Source organism: Bos indicus, chromosome 18 (genome assembly GCF_029378745.1).
Source record: "Bos indicus isolate NIAB-ARS_2022 breed Sahiwal x Tharparkar chromosome 18, NIAB-ARS_B.indTharparkar_mat_pri_1.0, whole genome shotgun sequence".
Lineage (NCBI taxonomy): Eukaryota > Metazoa > Chordata > Mammalia > Artiodactyla > Bovidae > Bos > Bos indicus.
This window is the reverse complement of record NC_091777.1, coordinates 50,543,069-50,562,295: the sequence shown is the minus strand read 5'-3', so window position 1 is coordinate 50,562,295 and position 19,227 is coordinate 50,543,069. Positions and strand designations below refer to the sequence as shown.

Sequence of the window (19,227 nt, the reverse complement as noted above, 5' to 3'; positions counted from 1 at the left end):
AGGGGACGTGCCTGGGTGCAGGCCTGGCCCCAACCGACATCTTCCTCTTCCTCACCTCCATTCTGCTGCGGTTCTTCCTGCTCCCTGTGGGGAGCCACTCCGACACAGACCTCACCCCGCAGTGCACTGGCCTGGGCAACGTGCCCCCAGCCTTCCAGCTCCGCCTCGTGGCCCGCTGAAGTCAGATTCAGCTCAGCTCACTGGCTCTCAGACCTCCTTACCCTCTTCGGTCAATAAAGGCCTGAACCGCAGATGGAGGACTCTTCTCAAAAAGAGGGAGTAAGAGAGTCAGATGTGTGCAGCTCTGAGGTAAACTTTTATTTCTTGGCTGATAAGACTTGCACACCCATGCTCCTCCCAGCACCTTTATCCTGCCCAAGCAGTGGCAGCCTAGTCCAAAAGGTGCCATGGTGAAAGGGGTTGGGGAGTCACTTCACATTCCAGGCTGGAGGAGTGGGAGACTTGGGGATATTCCCCCACAAACCTTTGCCAGCAAGAGGCTATGACTCACCCCAACCCCAGATCCTGCGTCCTGGCGGGAGGTGGCGATGCCTCCTTCCAGCTCTCCAAACCTGAGAGGGGCATGACCAGACAGGGCAGGACACAGGCCCCCAGCTCCAGTAACGGAAGGCCCCAACACTGGCTCCTGTCTGGGTCACAACCCCCGCCCCCATCCCAGGGCAGTAGAGGTCTCTCCTCCTCCTTGGTCTTCAGCAATGGACAGAGCCCTCCACACCAGGCAGGACGGAGGCAAAGTCAGAAGCAGTGGTGGTGGCGGGGAAGGAGCAGGCACCGAGACTGGCAGCACCAGGGCCCAGGGCTCTCCTGAAGCCAGGGCAGGCTGTCTGTCCATGCAGCTCTGGGACTGGCCACTAGGTGGGCGTAGTCGGCTGTGACACGGGCACTTGGACCCCTTTCTGTCCTGATGCTGGGGAAGAAGAGGGACAGGGGATTGAGTCATCGGGGAACGAACAGAGGCCAAGGAAAACTGGGAAGATCGGGAGAGCATCAGAAGAGATGGGGCTCATGCTGGGGACACCAGGTGAGTCAACTGTCTAGGGAAAGTAGGCAAAGATGGGGAAAAATGAGCTGCAAGGTTCAGTGACTTGAGATTCATCAAGAGATGATGAGATTCATCAGAGATTGATGAGACAGCTTGAGGCCTAAAGAAGTACATGGAACAGAAGGACTTAAGAGGCGGGGTCACCATTTGGGAAGCAGGTACCTAGCTGATACTTGTCTTTGGCTGCTGCTCGCTCCTTGGCATCAAAATACCAGACAGTGATGGCGTACCTGGGGACCAGAGCAGCCCCAGAGGGCCATTAGAGGTCACACTTAATTCCACCATCTCCAACCCCCCAGCCGCCCCCCTCTTGGCATCCCGTCACTTCCTAGTCACTCCAGGGGTCTGACAAGACTGCTAGCACAGGCAGAGTAGCTGGGCACATCCCCAGAAATATGGATCGTACCTGGTGGCATAGGCTGGTTTCACCTCATGGGGGTTCCGCCGATCAGACCAGAAAATGAGCAGCCGGTCGAAGAGGGGCTCAATGTTGGCTACCACGGGCCGGCCCTCAGGGAATATCTGCAGCAGGCCGCCATGCACCTGAGGGCGGGCCAGAGGATGAGGCAGGAGGCTGGCCAGCACTGCTTGGAGCCCCGCCTCCCCTTGCACAGCCAACCCACAAGGGCCCACCAGGGGGCATAGTAACTGCACAGCTCTCTCCCTCCCACCACTCAAGACTCTGAAAATGAATGACAACCCAGGGTCTGCATCACCATGGAAACGGGCAGGAAGCGACTAAAGACGACAGGAAATGGGGCGGGGGAAGTGCGCCTTAGGCTGGGGGCTGGGCAGACTGCACCATTTCCCAACACCAGGAGTCACCACCACACAGTCGGCTGGAGAGGAGGTGCCATTTCCAGGAAGGGCCCCTAAAAGATTACACCGCCCCCCAGTGGATTGAGAAGAGGACCGGGACCATACGAGCAGCTGAGCGGGGAGAGGAAAAGACTGTGGATGAATGCCACCCCACTCCACCATCCTACCTTGACATCCCAGTTCTGATTCAGGTAATAGATACAAGTGATGCAGCGCCCGTCGCCATGGGGATTGTCAACGTGTCTGACGTATCCCAGCCCATTTCCTGGGTAACATGCCACCATGGCCTGGCAGAGATGAGGGAGATAGGGTTTACTGAGGGTTTACTGAGGCTAGCAAGCAGGGACTTTTGAGCAAGCTAGCCATTACCTCCTCTTTCTCACCCCTTTCAGCCCCTCACCTCTCCTCAAGGGTCCTGGGGGCTCCAAGGGTTCCAGCACCCAGACGTTCCTTTTTAGCCAAGCCTCTATCCACAAGAAACCTCAGCTCCTGGCCCCAAGAGCCCACTTCCCACACACACGAGGCACACAAAGATTGAAGGCAAAAGGAGAAGGGGGCACAGAGTTTGAGATGGTTAGATAACATTACTGACTTGATGAACATGAATTTGAGCAAACTCAAGACACTGAAGAACAGAGAAGCCTGGCAAGCTGCAATCCATGGGGTCACAAAAGGTCGGACACAACTTGGCAACTGAACAGCATACACATGCGCCGAGTGTGGAACCAAGATGCAGCTCAGTGACTGAGGGTTTGGTTTTTTTAAGATAACCCAATCCCAACCTCAAATATTTCAGTAGAATAAAACCAATTTAAATGTTATTTAAACGTTTTCTGGTATACAGGGATGTGGCCTCAAAGCCCCACGTGAGTTCTCTCCCAGAGCTGTAGAGTTGGAATGACCTGGGACACTGATGCCCAGGCCCACCTCCGAGGTTCTGAGGTGCTTGGCCTCAGGTGCAGCCTCGAATTTTTAAAGGTTCCCAGGTAACTCTAATTTGCACAATGCTGAGCAGCACTGATCATAACGACAAAGAGTATCTGCTAGATACAGTCTCCTACATGTGTCAACAATTCCAAAACCTGTAACATGACTAGAACCTGAGATCTAATCACATCTCCAAGGACACCCTGTCAAGTAGCCTTGGACAGTCTCATCACCTGAACGGGCCTCAAATGCCTCATCTGTCAAACGGGGATAACACCTCCTGTTCACAGCAGTAGCATGAACCCCTCAGAGAATATGACTTTGGAGGCTCCTGACCCCCACAGACCTAAGAGTTAGGCCTCATCCCAGGCCATGGTTTCTATATGAAGAGGTCTAGCCACAGGGTTCCCCCTTCTCTCCTTGACTGCTGCTGCTGCCCAAGCCAGGCCTAGCCACGCTGAGCTCTGGGCCTGGCCACTCTGGGCCTGTATCCACAAAATGACAGGTGTGGTGTGAGTTAAAGGCCCAGTGTTCCCACAGAGCTAACCCCTGGGTTCAAGTCTCACTGTGGCCTCAAGAGCTGTAATGCTGGGCAGGGGACTGAACTCTGTTTCAGGCTCCTCATCCCTGAAATGGAGCGTAACAACTACTTCATAGCTTGCTGAATGAGACATAAATGTCTGGCAAGCACCCGGCACAGTGCCTGACACATGACAATTAAAGCACAGGCTGAAATTGGAAAGGTCCCTGTCCTGTCCTCTGCCCACAGCCACTGGGAAGGCTGGACAAGGTGAAGGAGTTAACACTGGCATGAAGCTCCCCATCTGGGGATCCTCTATGTTGACCCCTCGTCCCACACTGATGCCAGGACAGACTCTGCTGGCCCCTGCTCCCCATAATGCTCAGCTACACCTGGGGGCCATGGCCATCTGCCACAGCCCTGGGGTAAACATTCCCAATCGAAAAGATCGGCATCTGCTGCCAAAACCAGGAGGCTTGCCAGGCACTCCATGGCAGGCCAGGCTGACTCAACCCCTCCGGCCTCCTCCCAGCTTATTCCCCGGGGCTCACCCCAGCACAGAGAGTAAACTGCTCTGTGTTAAACGTGTGCACCTGGTCCACCACAGCACCTGCCCCGGGCAAGAGGCCAGGACAACTGCCACCACCATGGCTACCCAGTGGGGTGCCTTTCTCTCTGGCAACATGAGGGCAAGGTCCTGGCCCCCACAACCCCAGGTTCCAAAGAACTTTCTTTGCACTGCTCACTCCCTGCAGACGGCTAAGTGCAGGGAGCAACTAGTTCACCGAGAGGAAAGGATCCCTGGCTGTGGCCAGAATGGGGGGTGGCCTGGAACCAGTGAATCACTGATTAGGGACAGGCAAGCCCTCCCCAGTCAGAATCCAAGCTAAGAGTTTGCCAATTTTGTTTGAGGATGGGGTGGGCAAAGGGTTCCAGGGCTGAAACCTCTTTCCCCACACAACTGCCAGAGACCCTTTACTCCCCCCTCACCACAGCTCAAATCCCTTCAAGTTCCTCACTGCATCCCCAGAGAACACAAATTCCTGACCACAGCCTCCTAACTACCTCCGGCCTCGCAGTCCTCCTGACTCTTCCTGACCAGGCTGAGCTCACCCCCAGGCTTCTGCACCTGCCGGGAACACTCTTCCACTGGCCCCCCTTGTTAGTCAGTCTCGGGACCAGGAGCACCTGGAGTCCTCTAACTGAAGGCCCCTGGGCTCACTTCCCCTGCCATCCCCCTCAAAGTGCAGTCGGCACAGGCGCTTGTTTACCCAGCACTGGCCCCCAGGGCCAGGCCAGGCTCCCCAGGGCCGAGAAGGGAGCTGCTGACTGAAAGCACTCTTCTTCTGGGCCTTGGGGCCTCCGTGTGTCCTGCCCATGCCCCTCACAGGACTTCCCACGCGCAGGCGGGGACACACACTGTAGTCTTTCATGAAGCAGGACTCCTGTGTCAGGCGAGACACAGAAACAAGCCCTTCAAGGCCCCACCCTTCCCCCCACGGATACTCACCTGGGAGTGGGGGGTGGGGTAAGCATCCTCTGGCCTAAGAAGCATCTACTTCCCACGCCCTCAAGGGAAAGGGACAACAAGCAGAGTAATGTGGAAACATGTTCTTTACACTTCCATTTCCGGGAAGGGGCAGCTAGGATAAGGGACAGCTAGAACCAACATGCCAAGAGCCCCCACAAAGCACACACACACAGTACCCACCCACCCACCAAGTCAGAATCCCAGGACTGAGCCAACAGCAGGCCCCACCTCCAAACTGGTCTTAAAGGGGCCTCCCCGGGACCCCTATGGTAGTCCTTGAAGCCAGTGCAAATCAAATCCCTCCCACCTGCCAGTCAACTGAGCAGAGGAACCAGGGAGAGGAGGCAGGCAGAGGAACACAGGAGCCGAGTTCAGGAAGCACCGAGAGGTGGGCTGTGATTGGCCGCAGCCACACTGGTGACCTGAGCCCCCACCACCACTGCCGCCAGCACATCTCAGCACCTCACCCATCTTACTCCAGAACCTGGGGCAGAACCCAGATGCTGCCCTCTGAAGGTGAGGAAGCTGAAGCTGCTGTCTCACCGGGGCAGGGGAGAGTCAGAGAGGAACTCCAGTGATTGGGTTGGCTCCTCCCTTCCCTTCTCAGTCCAGCCAGGTTTGTTCTTACCTCCTAGCGCTAAAAAAGTCTCAACCCCCAGCCATCCACCCCCTCCAGGGCCCTGTTTCCAACCACATCCAAGGCACTGAAGGAGAGGAGATTCATGAGGAGATTCACGTATTCTCCTTTCCTTCCTAAAGTGGCCACAGACTAGCTAGGCAGTTAACCTGGTTTTCCTATCCTGTGATAAGCAAACTGAGGTTCAGAGAAGTATCCCGCCTTGGGCTATTCAGTTCTTGTGGTCTCCCCCTAACCCCCCTCCTGTAAGGATGGATGACCCTGGGGAGAAGGTGCTGGGCACCCTGTGGCTAGGGAGATTCCCACTGACCTCCTGCCCCTGAAGGGCTGCCTCTGGCTCTCAACTACCAAGGTAACAGGAGGGAGAGCAAAATGGGACAAATTCCAGCTGGGGTGGGGAGACCAGCATGGTTTCAGCCTGGGGGGAGCCCTGGTCCCTGAGCCAGTTCCTGCCTAAGAGGAAAGCTGCACAGAGGCAGAACCCAAGATGGGATCTGAGGGAAGAGGGCGGGGACGCCAGGAGCACAGCCTCATGCCTGGAGGGCAGAGCACGGCCTGTGCCATCATCCAGGCATCACTGGTGCAGGGCAGCGGGCACTCCCTACAGTGCCTTGTCCAACCACCACCAAACCATGAACTCCAGGCCAGGGCCCTCACACCCCTCCATGAAAGACAAGTAATGTGCTGGCAGGCTGAAAGGGCCTATGGACTATTGTCTTGTGCAGGGCTCCTGACCCCAGATTCCTGAATGGGCAGCTGGAAGCCCAGAAGGCCTGATGACTGCCCATAAACTCCAATCAAATGAGCATTTTTCTTAAGACAGGGTTTGGTTTTGAGCAGATTAAAAAAAAAAACAAAAAAGATTAGTAACTACTACTCTAAAACAAAAACAGGGAGTCAAGAGAAGACCCAAAGACAGAAGACCAAGTAAACAGACCAGAGCCAGACAGGAATGAAGTGAGGGACAGACAGAACAGAGAAGATGGAGGACACGGACTAGGATGGGGCGGGATGGGCGGGATGGGGTCGTGACCTCCACCTGAGCCAGCACACAGCCACCCCTGGGAAGCCGGCGTGAGGCAGACATCACAGTACAGCATACAGGGTGCAGTGCGGCCCAGCACCAGGCATGCTGGGCATCTTCCCTCAGCCTGGCACGGACCTCACCACTGCCACCCACCCCTCCCGGTTCCTACCTGGGAGACAGACTAGACAAACAAGACATGCACAGTGGACAGGATGGCCTAGATACACTTGGATGGATGAAAAAATAAGGGAACAGGAAGAACACAAGACGGGCAGACAGAGACACAAACCTTGTCTGCTTGCTCTAAGGCCCATGAACAGACATCACGGGGCTGCTGACCCCACCAGGGCTCAGACACAGATGCAGGGCTATGAATGGCGGCACCTCTCTTCAGGGTCTTTGAGAGGATCCCCGGCAAGGTCAAGAATCGCGGTGACTGTGGGCCAAACCCACAGCTTGCAGGTGCACAAACTAAGGCCCACAGGGCACAAGAGCCCACAGCGAGCTCTGACACTCCCTGCACCAGGGCTGCCTAAACTCTTTTGTGACCCCAGAAGCCTGTCCCCAAACCCACTGATGCTCAGAACAGGCATCCAAGTGCCTGGGGGCCCCGTCCCACCACCCCTCACAGCAGGTCCCTGCGGCCTCACCTTGGTGCGCCCATTGATGACGTAGCTGCCCAGCCTCCCAGCACAATGGCGGATGACAGCATCCACATGGGCCATGAGGGCACCGATGCTTTGACAGCCTGGCTCATGGCCTTCCACCCAGGCAATCTGGTCCCCACGGATGCTGCGTGGCGGGATAGCCCGCTGGCTCACAAGCTGCCCGTCTCGCAGGCGCCCGCCCCGCTTCAGGGCCTCTACCTCCGCCAGCACTTGGCCACCCAGGGCCGCCCCCAGAAAGCTGTCCTTGACGCAGATGCCATAGTACCGCATGCAGGGCACAATGTAGTCCAGGGCCAGGCGCTCGGGCGCCGCGGGCAGCACCTCCTCCCTCAGCCCGGCGCTGGCCTCGCCACTGCCACTGCTGCAGCCCTCCCCCTCCGCCTCCTGGTTCTCCTGCCTGGCCCAGGGCCGCTTGCTGGGTGCGGGGGCATCCCCACCATCCTCTGCCCACTTCCGTTTGGGGGCCTCGGGCCGAGCGCCCTGGGCTGCCAGCCGCTGGCACCCCTTGGTGACCAGTGCCGCAGCACCCTCACTCTGCAGCGGCCGCAGCTCGCCGCCATCCTGGGCACCGAAGCCCTCCCGCAGGGGGCTGCCTGTAGTGGAAGTAGCTGTGGCTCTGGGGGTCCCACTCCCCGCCGAGGCCTCAGTGGGCGCTCCTGGACGGTGGTAGGACAGCAGGGGACAGGGCAGGTAACTCTCCACCCCCATCCTGGCCCGGCTAGGCTCCAAGGGCTCTGACACCGAACCCGGCAACTGAGGGAGAGCCTGACTCAAGGGCTGGGGCTGGCACGGGCTGTCCATGGCAGCAGTGTCTTCATCCCCCGGGCATGGAGGGCACGGCCCAGGCCCATGGTGCCACCCTCCTCCACCTCCTCCTCCTCCACTTGATGCAGCCGGGGGCTGGGGCGGCTGGGCCTGGCGTGGGGCAGGATGAGGCAGGGCAGGTGGTAGAGGCTTTTCTCTCGCCCTGGGGGTGCTCGCTGGTCCCCAACTCCTCTGCTGTCCCTAGGGGCTTGGGAAGGGACCTGTCACAGTGGCTGGAGAGAAAAAAAATGGAAGGTGAGAAGAGCTACACAGGCAAGCGCACTGGAGGGGAGCAGGGGCAGTGGTAGTGGCAGTAGAGAGCAAGACAGACTTAGCTACAAAGACCCCAAAACCTGAGGTCATGGCGGGAGGGGCAGTGGGGGCGGCGGAGACTCTGGGACTTGGGGGGAGTCAAGAAGAGACAAGGGGCAATAAACGGGACAGCTGGAGAAGTAAGGCTGGGTAGGTGACCCACAGCCAGAGGACTGCAGTGGGGACTACGGGTGAAATACATCCTCAGACACAGACCCACAAACAAAAAAGTAAAGGAGGGGACTCTTAGTAGAAAAGGGTGGCGCAGTGGGGAACTAGAAGTTAGAAACAAACGGGGAGGACTGGGGGGGGCGGGCGGATCAGCCTGGAATACACAGAAAGAAGGTGGGGATCTACGGACCGTGGAAACTGGAGGGGGTGTGGGGGGGGGGGGGGGTCCCGAAACAGAAAAAATAACAGAGCGGAGGAGAGGAGAGAGTGGGCCTGAGACAGCCGGGCAGAACCGGGTGGAGGGGTCGACCTGAGCCCAACAGGAGGAAAGCCCGTTAGGGGCTGACACACACCCAGACGGAAGGGAGGTCCTGAGACGGACAGACGGAAGGGAGTCGTGGGAGCAGGGTCCACGGCGACAGAAGGAAGGGTGGAGGAGGGTTCACGCACTTGGGGATAGGACGAGAGGGGAAAGAGCCCCCCTCCCAAGTCCCTTCGGTGCGGGCCCTGAGGCCCCTCGGGGCGCAGCAGGACACGAAGGCAAGGCCTAGGGACCGCTGGGACCCCGCGTCCCCTCCCCTTCCCCTCTCCGCCCGACGCGCGCCCCCGGCTCCCACCCCAACACCCCCAACGGCCGGCGCTCGACGTGCCCGGCGCGCGCTCCCTCCCCCACGCCCCACCCCCACCTCCCCTCCCCTCCCCGGGGTCGCAGCGCTCCGCCACGGTGCCGGGCGCGCGCCCCCCACACCGCGCCCGGCTCGCGCCGGCGCCCGACCTCCAACTCCTTTTCCGCCTCGTTCCCTTCCCTTCCCGGGCTCTCCTCACCGAGCTTTTTCCTCCGGCCCCGGCGCCGCCGTTTGTGCCAGCCGCCCTGCGCCGCACAGCGCGCCATACCCCGCCCCCACCACCCGCGACGCCCCGCCCCCGCCTCGCCCGGTGGACACGTGACCGCGTCCGGGCGGAGGAGACGGACAGGCGCAGGCGCGAGCCGCGCGGGGCGGGGCGACGGAGTTCCGAATACCCTCTCCCAGGAGAAAGGGGAAATAAATGGATCCGACGGTGACGCCGGGCTTCTGGGCGCCCTCCGCCCCGCCCCTTTTGTGCGAGAGGAGGAACGCAGTTAGCAAGGGCCGGATAGGGCCGGGGGGGGGCTGGCGTACGAAGCCAAGCGAGTGGGAGGGGCATGTAAATTAGCCTATTTACATAGGCAGGCAGGCCCGTCTCCTTGGAGCGGAGAACGCTGCGGGAGGATGAGTAGCGGGGGTCTGGGAGTGGCATGTAGATAGATCATGGATGTTACTAACATGGACAGCTCCTCCTTCTCACAGCCGAAGATTTAGGACTGAGAAGCGTCTGGGCAAATAGTTAGGAAATGTATGTAAATTTGCACAGCAAGTAATTTACATAGGGACATTTTATAAAGGAGAAGAAAAAAGCGGAACGTCCTTGAGAGAAGGGAGAGAGGACTAGAAGGGATGTGCAGATTCTGACCCGCTCTGCCCTGCCCCTTCGGGACAACTGTGTGGAGTCCGAATAAAACCAGCTAGGAAAGCCAGAGAAGACATTTGCATGACTGTCTCAAGAGTCTTTTGAACAGTCTGGACGACCAGACCTAGGGGGATAAAATGCAGATAAGGTCATTTAAAATGCCCCACCTCCTCCACCAGCCCCCAGGCTGAGCAGGGCCTCGGGCCTCCCTTGAGCATGGTTTAAGGCCAGTGTGGGGGAGGGAGAGCCATTGGGAGTGTCCTCAGTGGGTGGCACCAGTCCCTGGCAGAGCCCCTGCAGGTGTCAGCGGTCCACCTGGACACAGGAGGTAACACACTGATCTTAAGTATGCATGGGGGTTAGGGTAGTACAAAAAACCACAGAGTCTTCAAGGGCACACACAGGGTTCATGGTCACACACAGGTGTGTCAACAGAGCCAAATACACACCAAAACACACACAGATCTCAGGGGCACATATGCACAGTCAAGCACTAACTAGACACTGCCTCGGACTTTCAGGCATCAGAAATGCGTAAGTATCACCCACTGGGCAGACCCAGGGCTCACCCACAGGCCTGAATTCTCATTCCCTAGCCTCGGTGTCCCAAACACCACCACCCTTGTAGACACAATCACCAAGGGCACAGAGCACTCACAAGCAAAGTGTCACACACACACAAGCGGCACCCATTCCTACAGATCCCATCACACCCATCACAAACAGAGGGACCTTCGTATTACATATGTGGGCATTCCTCCACAACAGACACCTGAGCCATCAAGTCATGGTGGACCCCCACACCATGTCCAACCCTAAAACATGGACTCCAAACATAATCAGGGACCTCATCTGCCTCCCTTCCCTCCCCACCACCCCAAAATGACAGAGGCTATGACACAGGTGTAAACAATGCTTTATGGGGGGTGGGGGGGCATTGGAACAGGACAGGCCTCCAGGTAATAAATAACACGTACTCGCAATGGCAGGGCCAGGGATGCTGAGACCAAATGGCCGTGGTCTCAGGCTTTGTGAACTCTCTGAGTATGCTCAAAGAGGAGTTAGGGGTTCAGGGAAAACAGGGGTTAGCCAAGACAGAGGAAGCAGCAGCAGGCACGGAGAGAATCCCCCTTCCCCCATGGCTCAGTCTTGCCCCTCAGCCAGGCCCCACCAGGCCAGGGAAGGGAGACCGGTGGCAGGGCAGCTTCTCTGGGGCGAGGGCAGGTGAGGGGCTCGGCCTCCCAGGGCCTGTGTCTGGGCCCCAGACGGAAGGATAGGGCTGGTCCTGGAGAGCAGGTGAGCTGCAAGAAAAGTGTGCGGTGAACTGGGGGGATCCCAGGTCCGTCAGCTGCAGCTTTGTCTCCTTTCTGGGTATCTTCCTGCCCTCCTATCTGTGCCCTTCTGTCTATACTTTTTCTCCCTAACCTGCTAAATTTTCTGACTTTCTGTTTCTTGTCTGCAGGTAATGTGCAGCTCTCACTCTGAGGGCACCCGCATTCCCCCGTGTATTTGCCTCAGAGAGCTGTCTCCTTGAGTCTGTAGAGGGGTGTCTCGTTGTCTACATTCTGTGTCCCCACCTTTGTATCTCTGTGTTCCTCTGTGTTCCTGGACCACCCTGGCTCTAGGTCTCATTCCTCTATGTTCCTGAACCACCTCAACTCTAGGTCTCATTCCAGTGTTTCCCGAGTCAGAGATATATCTGGCAATCGGTTCTTGCTTTGTGGTTATCTGAAGACAGCATTACCTTCGAGCTTCTAGAAATACCCAGATCACTTCAGAATCTCTGGGGTAAGGCCCAGGCACCAGTAGCTTTTAAAGCTCTCCAGGTGATTCCAGTGTGCACAACTGCATAAGTAGGGTAGGAAATCAGTTTGGTGTGCCTTGAGCAATTTTTCATTGAAATAGAATAAAATAAAAAATACCAGAGTGCTTCATAATAATGTTGGTCCATAGACACAGAAAGCAAGTGGGTGTAGGTCAGAAGCTGGAGGGGGAACAGAGAGTCAATGTTTAATGGGTATGGGGTTTCCTTTTAGAATGATGAAATTGCTTTGAAATGAGACAGAGGTGATGGTTTCATAACCTTGTGAGTGTACTAAATGCCACTGAATTGTACACTTTAAAATAGCTAAATTTATGTGAATTTCACCTCTGTTTTAAGAATAGTAGTATGAAGAAAATGTGTGTTTTAGTTTTCTATGTGTGTGACTGCATTAGAACAACATACAAAGTGTATTTCCTCCTGTAGAGTGCAATCAACAGTTTGAAAATGCACTCTTATTAGATTTGATTCACTGAGAAAACCCTGAAACAGACTCAAATTATGTCCTAAGGTGAAGAGTACACACCCATCTGTTTCTACACAGCCCAGAGTCCTTAAATTGGATAAGAAAAAAAAATAATAAACAGTCTTTAGTTTATTGAGTCTTAGTTTACTGTCAGGCCTTGTTCTTAGCACTTTACATGACTTGACTTAATTAATCTTCTAAACACTCACTTGAGGTAGGTACTATTACTAGCCCCACTTACAGATGAGGAAACCAAGGCCCAGAGACGTTAAATAATTTGCCAACAGTCACGCAACTATGCAGTGAGAGTCAGAGTATAAATGCAGGCAGCCCAGCTCTGGAGTCTGTGATTTGTCACCTTCTCAGATGGGGGAGACAAACACCATAAATAATGATGGAGGGGACAGAGTTGAACACTTTAAAAAGGAGGGACAGGGGCTTCCCTGGTGGTCCAGTGGTTAGGACTCTGCGCTTTCACTGCTGAGGGCGAGTTCCATCCTTGGTTGGAGGACTATGATCCCACAAGCCATTCAGCACAGCCAAAAACAGGAAATAATAATAATAAAAAGGAGGGGCAGTTGTGAGACTGCCCATCTAGAGAGAGTGACCCCTTTTGGGAAGAGACATTTTAGCAGAGACCTGATGATGAATGGGAGTTGGCCTGAGAAGGGAGGTAGGAGAGGCATGGCTGATGCAGAGGCCTGGAAGGAAAGGAGCCCCGCTCCAAGAGCTCACCCTTGACTCATCTCTCTCAAATCCATTCATCTGGAAATTATGTTGGCCCTGCTCTCAAAGTACCTGTGTCCAAGGTCTAACCACTTTGCTCCAAGGCCATCCTGGAGCTGCCAATGGTTGGGGGGTGGGGAGTGGCAAGTGGGTTTGAAGCAGAGAGACAAGAACTGTCAAGACGTAGTCACCCACAGAGAGGTGAAGATGGGACCAAGTCTGTCAAGCCTGCCAAGGACTTTGGACCAAGCACAGGAGAACAAGCAAGGCTTCCTGGAGGAGGCGGGGGAGGTTACCAGAAGAACAGAGGAAAGAAGCAGATTCGTGCTTTAGGAAGTGATTACATCAAGAGGGGACACAGCTGGAGGCAAAGGTGATCTCACCTAACTCACCTTTCCACCCCTCCTCTGCCCCCACCCTGGTCCTGTCCACCACAGTCTTGACTTTGCAGTAGCCTCTTCACTGGTCACTGGGCAACCACCCCTGCCCACACCCCCCCACCCCTCCACAGTCTGTTTGCAGCCAGAGGGGCCCTATGAACACCTGAATCAGATCCTGTCCCTTCTCTGCTTGTATAAGCCAGAGCCTTCCCCATGGCCCACGAGGCCTTCACTCATCTGCTTCCTCCACCCCAACCTCATCTGCTCACCTACCCTCCAACACACTCACATACACACACACATCCACTCACTCCACTGCAGCCACACTGGAGTGGCCTTGACTTCCTCACCCAGGGGAGGGAGGACTCTACCTCAGGGCCTTTGCACTGGCTCTTCTTTCTGCTTATAACACTTCCCCAGGTCCCCACACAACCTTTGCTCAAATGTCTTTGCTCAAATGTCACCTTCGCAGTGAGCCCTCCCCTCATCATCCCATTTGACCGTCTACTCCTCCACCTCCCCACCCTCCTTGATTCTTCTCCATAGCCTTTATCTCTGGCTGTTATACAGTTTGCTCCTGGATCTTGTTTATTGTCTGTCTCTTCCACGAAGGCAGGCATTCTTGTCTGTTTTCCCCACTGATGTTATCCCCCATGCTGTGAACAGGATCTGGCACATAGTAGGTGCTCAACAGACATTTGAGGAATTATGAATGGGAGGGTCGGAGATGCAGGGCAGAGAGTTGGCAGTGGGATGGGAAGAATGGGTGGATCTCCTGTGTCTGGGAAGATGGCCCTTTTTCCTGGTTGTGTCTCCTGTTCTATGTTGCTGTCTTTGCTCTGTCCTCCCCATTGCTGGGAGACCAGCCCTGCAGCTCCCAGGTCCCCAGAATCCCACCTGACTCTGCAGGTCTCAGCAGCCACAGGGCTGAGGGGCCACAGCCTGGGCACTCCGAGGCTGCCGCAACTGGCGAAGGGAGGCATCACCGTACTGAATGCCGGAGCCCATCCTCTCGGGATCCAGTTCACCTGTGGGGAGGGAAGGGAGAGGTCAGGACCAGTCCCTGGAAACCTCTGGGCTCTCCTTCCACTCCCAGTCCGGTCAGTTGGGGGTCTCACCTGAGTCGATCTTGTTCAGAATGGTGCGGGCACATTTCAGGAATGCTTCCTCCACATTCTCACCGGTGAGAGCGCTTGTTTCCAGGAACATTAGCTCTGGAGGGGGCAGGGGGACAGACACTCAAGACAGTCAGGGCCTCAATCAGTCCCCAATCTCCACTCAGACTCTGACCTGCTACCTCTCATTCTGTCCCTCAAGCCTTCACTTCGAGCCTCCGTACATGTGTTTCCCTGCCATGAAAGGCCACTTCCCCAGGTACCCACTGAGCTCTTCTCAGAACTCAGCTCCTATCTCCTCCTCCAGGAAGTCCTCCTAACTTCCCAGGATGAATCAGGTGCCTCCCCTGGGCTCTCATTGACCCGTTCGCCTCCCCCTTCCCAGCCCTGACCTCTTTGGGCTGTCACTCTCTGGAAATGGTCCTCCTCCCTCCGCCCTGGGCTGTGAGACCATGAGAGCTGGGCCCAGGGCTATTTTCATCACTGTGTCCCCAGCACCATCTAGCACAGGCCCCATTCATAGTCCACCCATTAGCCATGTGACAAGGCCTCACAGTAAGTCAGAGCCAGCATTCAAACCCACATCTTTCTGATAGCAAATCCTCTAAACCTAGAGGTTACAAAAAAGAAGGAACATGGACAGAGCCTAAGTCAGCAGATGTGGGCCAACATGACGTTTTCACATGAGTTTAGACCTGCATACCTCTTGTTGTAGTCACTAGTTTATTCTCTGGATTCCACATATAAGTGATACCAAACAATATTTTGTCTTTCTCTGACTTACTTCACTTAGTAATACCTTCCAAGTCCATCTACGTTGCTGCAAATGGTTTTACTTCATTCTTTTTTATGGCTGAATAGTATTCCACTGTATATATATACCACTTTAGCCTTTCATCCATTGATAGACACTGAGGTTGCTTCCATATCTTGGCAATTATAAGCAATACTGCTATGAGCATTGGGGTATCTTTTTGAATCCATTTTTTGTTTTTTTAAAGATACATACCTAAGAGTGGGATTGCTGTGTCACGTGGCAGTTCAATTTTAGTTTTCTTAGAAACTGCCATACTGTTTTCAAAAGTGCCTGCACCAGCCTACATTCCAAACAACAGCATACCAGCGGTTTATTTCCTCTGAATCCTCGCCAACATTTGCTATTTGTGTTTTTTTTTAATGATAATGTACTTGCATACCTTTCAATGTGGCTATCAGTCTTGTCCATTCCCCTAATGTCAGTGCCTGCTAACCTGAGGGTCTCCCCTGCCCCTTCTCCCTTATTCACAAAATGTGCCTGTCCCCTATGGCCATCAGAGTTTGCAGTCCCCACATTACACCAATATTCTATGCTGCCTCCCCATGGTGGCTGAAACTTGCTTAGCAGCCAACTTTCATGAAGCACCCATTCATCCAAGCCGTGCCAAGAATTCCCCTGGACCACCTCCCTTTAACCATCTGTGAAGCAGAGTGTGCAATAGTTAAGGGAGGTGGTCCAGGGGGGGACCCATTTTTCCAGATGGGGAAACAGAGTGGTCATATAGCCCGCACATGGCCAACAACCAGATTTGAACGCAGACCTCTAAAGTTGCACATTGCCCTGCTGGGCAGAGCCACAGAGAGCTAGGGGGCTCTCACAGGCTCCCCCTGAATGCCCCCCATCCCTCTGCTGGTCCCCTGCCCCACTGATCCGCCACCTAGCCCTCACCATTCTCCTGGGCAAAGCGGGAGGCCTCCAGGAAAGTGACCTCACGCTCCGGATCCAGGTCCTTCTTGTTGCCACAGAGAATGACCACGATGTTGGGGCTGGCCAGTGTGCGCGCATCCGTCAGCCAGGCAGCCAGTGAGTTGTAGGTCTCCCGGCTATGGAAAAGGGAGCCAGGAGGGAGGCAGGTGCAGCGGCAGGGAGCAGCCCGGGCCCCACCCCACCCGCTCCGTGCACCCACCTGGTGATGTCATATACCAGCAGGGCTCCAGCTGCCCCTCGATAATAACTCCGTGTCACCGACCTGTGGGGCCAGGGGGACTCAGTCACCCCCAAGGCTGGGGTCTGCCCCAAGACTGCCCCCCTCTGCGGAAAGAGACTGGTGGTTTGGAGGCCCCCGTGTACTGCTGGCCCCTCCTCCTAAACCTGGCCATGGTCTGGGTCTCACTACAGTTTCTCCCACTGGTAGCCTACTTCCCTCAATCTTTATCTTGGCTGCCTGCCTCTGTCACAGTCTCTCCCTACTATTTGTTTGTCTTTGGCCACACCGTGTGGCTTGTAGGATCTTAGTTCCCTGACCAGGGATGGAACCTGGGGACCTCGACAGTGAAAGTGCCAATCCTAACCACTGGGCCACCAGGGAATTCCCTCTCCCTCCTTTTGACTTTCTCTGTGTCCCTGTCTTTCTGCATCTCTTCCTTGGTATGTACTGTTCTGTCTCTTGTATGTGTATGTATCTTTAACTCTCTGTTTCTCTCCATCTCTGTTGCTCTGGCTCTGTCATCCTTTCCCTTTCATTCATCCTTTCCCGTTCACTCAACATTTTCTGTCATCCCCCCTTTGCCCAGTCCTGGCCAAGCACTACGCAACTACATCCATTTGGCCCTCTCCTGCTGTTTGGGGTGGGGGGAGGGGCCCTTTCCCAGGGTGGTTAACTGTCTGCTCCTCACTGTGTCGCCAGGCTGGATCCCTCTGGAATTCGTGCAATCACAACACAACCCTTTACAGAGCACTTACTGCCATCTTGGCGCACTGGCACACCTCTCTCTCCTCCATCCTCTCTCTGTCTCTGGGCAGCTCACACAATGAACTCTCGCATGAATATTAACTCAGCAGCTACTCAGTGCTGACCAGGGACCACCCTTTCCCAGAAGCTGGATTCCTCGTTTCTCTCTGCTGGCTATTTCTCACTCAGGGTTTCCATGTGTCTATCACCTTTTCTACAGACATTTCCTGAAGACATACTGTGTGCTGAGCCCTCCACATTGCCCTGTCCCCCAAAACATCCATTTCTCCATCTCTCTGGCCACACCTGTCCCATTCTCCCTGTCTTTGTCTCTCACCTCTGAGCGTCCTAATCTTGCCTTCTCTCTCAGTCTGTCTCTTTTTCTGCCTTCCTGACTCTCAACTTTCCTTTTCTGTTTCAGTCATTTTCAGTTACTCTCTGCTCCTTGCCCCACCCCAAGCATCTCCTCCTCTCCAGGCCTTATTGCTCCCTGGGGACAAGTCTCCATCCTTCCAGCCACATGGGTCTATCCCACAGGGTCTCGCTAGGGTCGGTCATCCCTCCCCGGCCCTCTCACTCTTAATCATGCTTCCTTCTCAATCTCGTTTTGTCTGTCTGCCACCCTCTCTTCAAGACACCTTCTTTCTTTGACTACATGGACCTGCTCATCACAGTCTCTCTTGCCCTCTCTCTCTACCTTGCCCACCCCCAGTGGGTCCTTGCTCCCGTCATTATGTTTCCAGGTAACTCTGCATGCCTCTTTCCCTCCTGTCTCCTCCCCTTTCCCCCACGCTTTCTCACCGGGAGCCCAGCCCACCTACCGAAACCGCTCCTGGCCAGCTGTGTCCCAAATCTGTAGCTTCACGGTCTTCCCACCCACGTTGACCACCCGAGATCCAAACTCCACGCCAATTGTGTGGTTGGAGTCCTGTTTGACTGGGAGAGGGAGGGAGAGAAGAGACAGGAGGGCGCTCAGAGGATTCCCTGTCCTCCGAGGCCTATGCAAACCCATTCTCATTGCTGGGTAGACTGAGGCTCAAGGTGGACCTCGCAAAGAGTGTATACCAAAGCAAGGACCTGGCAGCCAGCAATGAAGTTGTACCTAAGGCCAGCCCCACCCCTGCCCAACAGCTGCCTACTTGCCTCCACCATGGCCCTGTCCATGGTTTAGTGCACCCAGAACCACTCCCAGAAACTCACATTTATTCTCAATGAACTGATGAAGGAGACATGATTTGCCTGTTCCTGCACTGCCAATCACCAGGAATTTGAAGAGGAAGTCTGAGGGGATGGAGCCAAATTCAAGAAAAACCCATTCGGAGAGAAAGACATGGAAAGATGGAAAGCAGGAGAACATCACAATTACAGGGAGAGAAACAGACACAACAGACACAAGCAGATACAGAACTGTGGGTAACAACCATTACAGATAATTCTTGCAGAGTGCTTACCACATACCCAGCAGAAGTAAAGGTCTTTACTTACATCAACAACTCACTTAATCCCCAAGAAAGCTCTGTGAAGGAGGTATACTAATAATTATCCCTATTTTTCAGATGAGAAAACGGAGGTCTTGAAAGGTTAACTGACTTGCCCAAGATCCCACTGCTAGGTACAGCTGGGATTCAAACCCAGACCAACTGGCTCCAGAGTCCCAAGTAACTATTACTTTGCTAAAGCCTCTTGAAAACCATTTTATCAAGGACTACAATTTTGTCCTTGCTCCTCCCCCCCGCCACCCCGCCCCACAACTTCGCTTCCTACCACTTTCTGATTCATTCACTGCACTCCAACCTCTGGCCTGCAATCTACTCCGTGAAGATGACAAGCTGTTTCCTACCTCAGCGTCTTTGCATTGTTCCCTCGGCTTTTCTCTATTCGTTGAATGAATGCAGCTCCCTCTGACTCCTAATCCATTGTTCTTTCTACTGCACCCTGTTCTCCCACTTTCTACCCATCCATACATCCGGATTTTCCAACTCTGTCTCTCCTTCTCTCCTTCTCTCCCGCAGTCCGAAGCACTACTGCTAGTCTCAAGCTTAA

General features: G+C 55.0%; 2 protein-coding genes across 6 annotated transcripts; both read right to left on the bottom strand.

The window, feature by feature from the left end:
• Window positions 1-297: 297 nt before the first annotated feature.
• EGLN2 (egl-9 family hypoxia inducible factor 2) lies at window positions 298-9,416 on the bottom strand. Of its 5 annotated transcripts, XM_070771066.1 has the most exons (7): window positions 9,305-9,416; window positions 7,175-8,229; window positions 6,814-6,960; window positions 2,050-2,169; window positions 1,470-1,606; window positions 1,226-1,293; window positions 298-928 (listed from the first exon to the last, which is right to left on the bottom strand). In XM_070771066.1, the coding sequence occupies exons 2-7, from the start codon at window positions 7,991-7,993 to the stop codon at window positions 873-875; spliced, it is 1,347 nt and encodes a 448-aa protein (XP_070627167.1). In that variant the 5' UTR covers window positions 7,994-8,229; window positions 9,305-9,416; the 3' UTR covers window positions 298-872. The 5 variants fall into 5 exon arrangements, with proteins under 5 accessions (XP_070627167.1, XP_070627165.1, XP_019834377.2 ...); XM_070771064.1 differs by lacking the exon at window positions 1,226-1,293; XM_019978818.2 differs by lacking the exon at window positions 6,814-6,960.
• Window positions 9,417-10,867: 1,451 nt separating this feature from the next.
• RAB4B (RAB4B, member RAS oncogene family) lies at window positions 10,868-18,465 on the bottom strand (the record flags this gene model as incomplete). The annotated part of the gene is given in 7 exon segments (XM_070771067.1): window positions 10,868-11,268; window positions 14,259-14,389; window positions 14,480-14,575; window positions 16,182-16,336; window positions 16,420-16,482; window positions 18,006-18,120; window positions 18,385-18,465. Coding segments are annotated over 6 exon segments (626 nt in total), but the record flags the coding sequence as incomplete, so codon positions are not given.
• Window positions 18,466-19,227: the final 762 nt, after the last annotated feature.

Excerpts from the sequence above, each read along its gene's own strand:
- EGLN2 (XM_070771064.1), bottom strand. The coding sequence starts at position 7,993 with ATGGACAGCCCGTGCCAGCCCCAGCCCTTGAGTCAGGCTCTCCCTCAG. Across the intron at positions 2,170-6,813 it reads CCTTAGAGCAAGCAGACAAG|GCCATGGTGGCATGTTACCC; the intron begins GTTTGTGTCTCT and ends CATCTCTGCCAG. Across the intron at positions 929-1,469 it reads AAACCAGCCTATGCCACCAG|CATCAGGACAGAAAGGGGTC; the intron begins GTACGATCCATA and ends CTTCTTCCCCAG.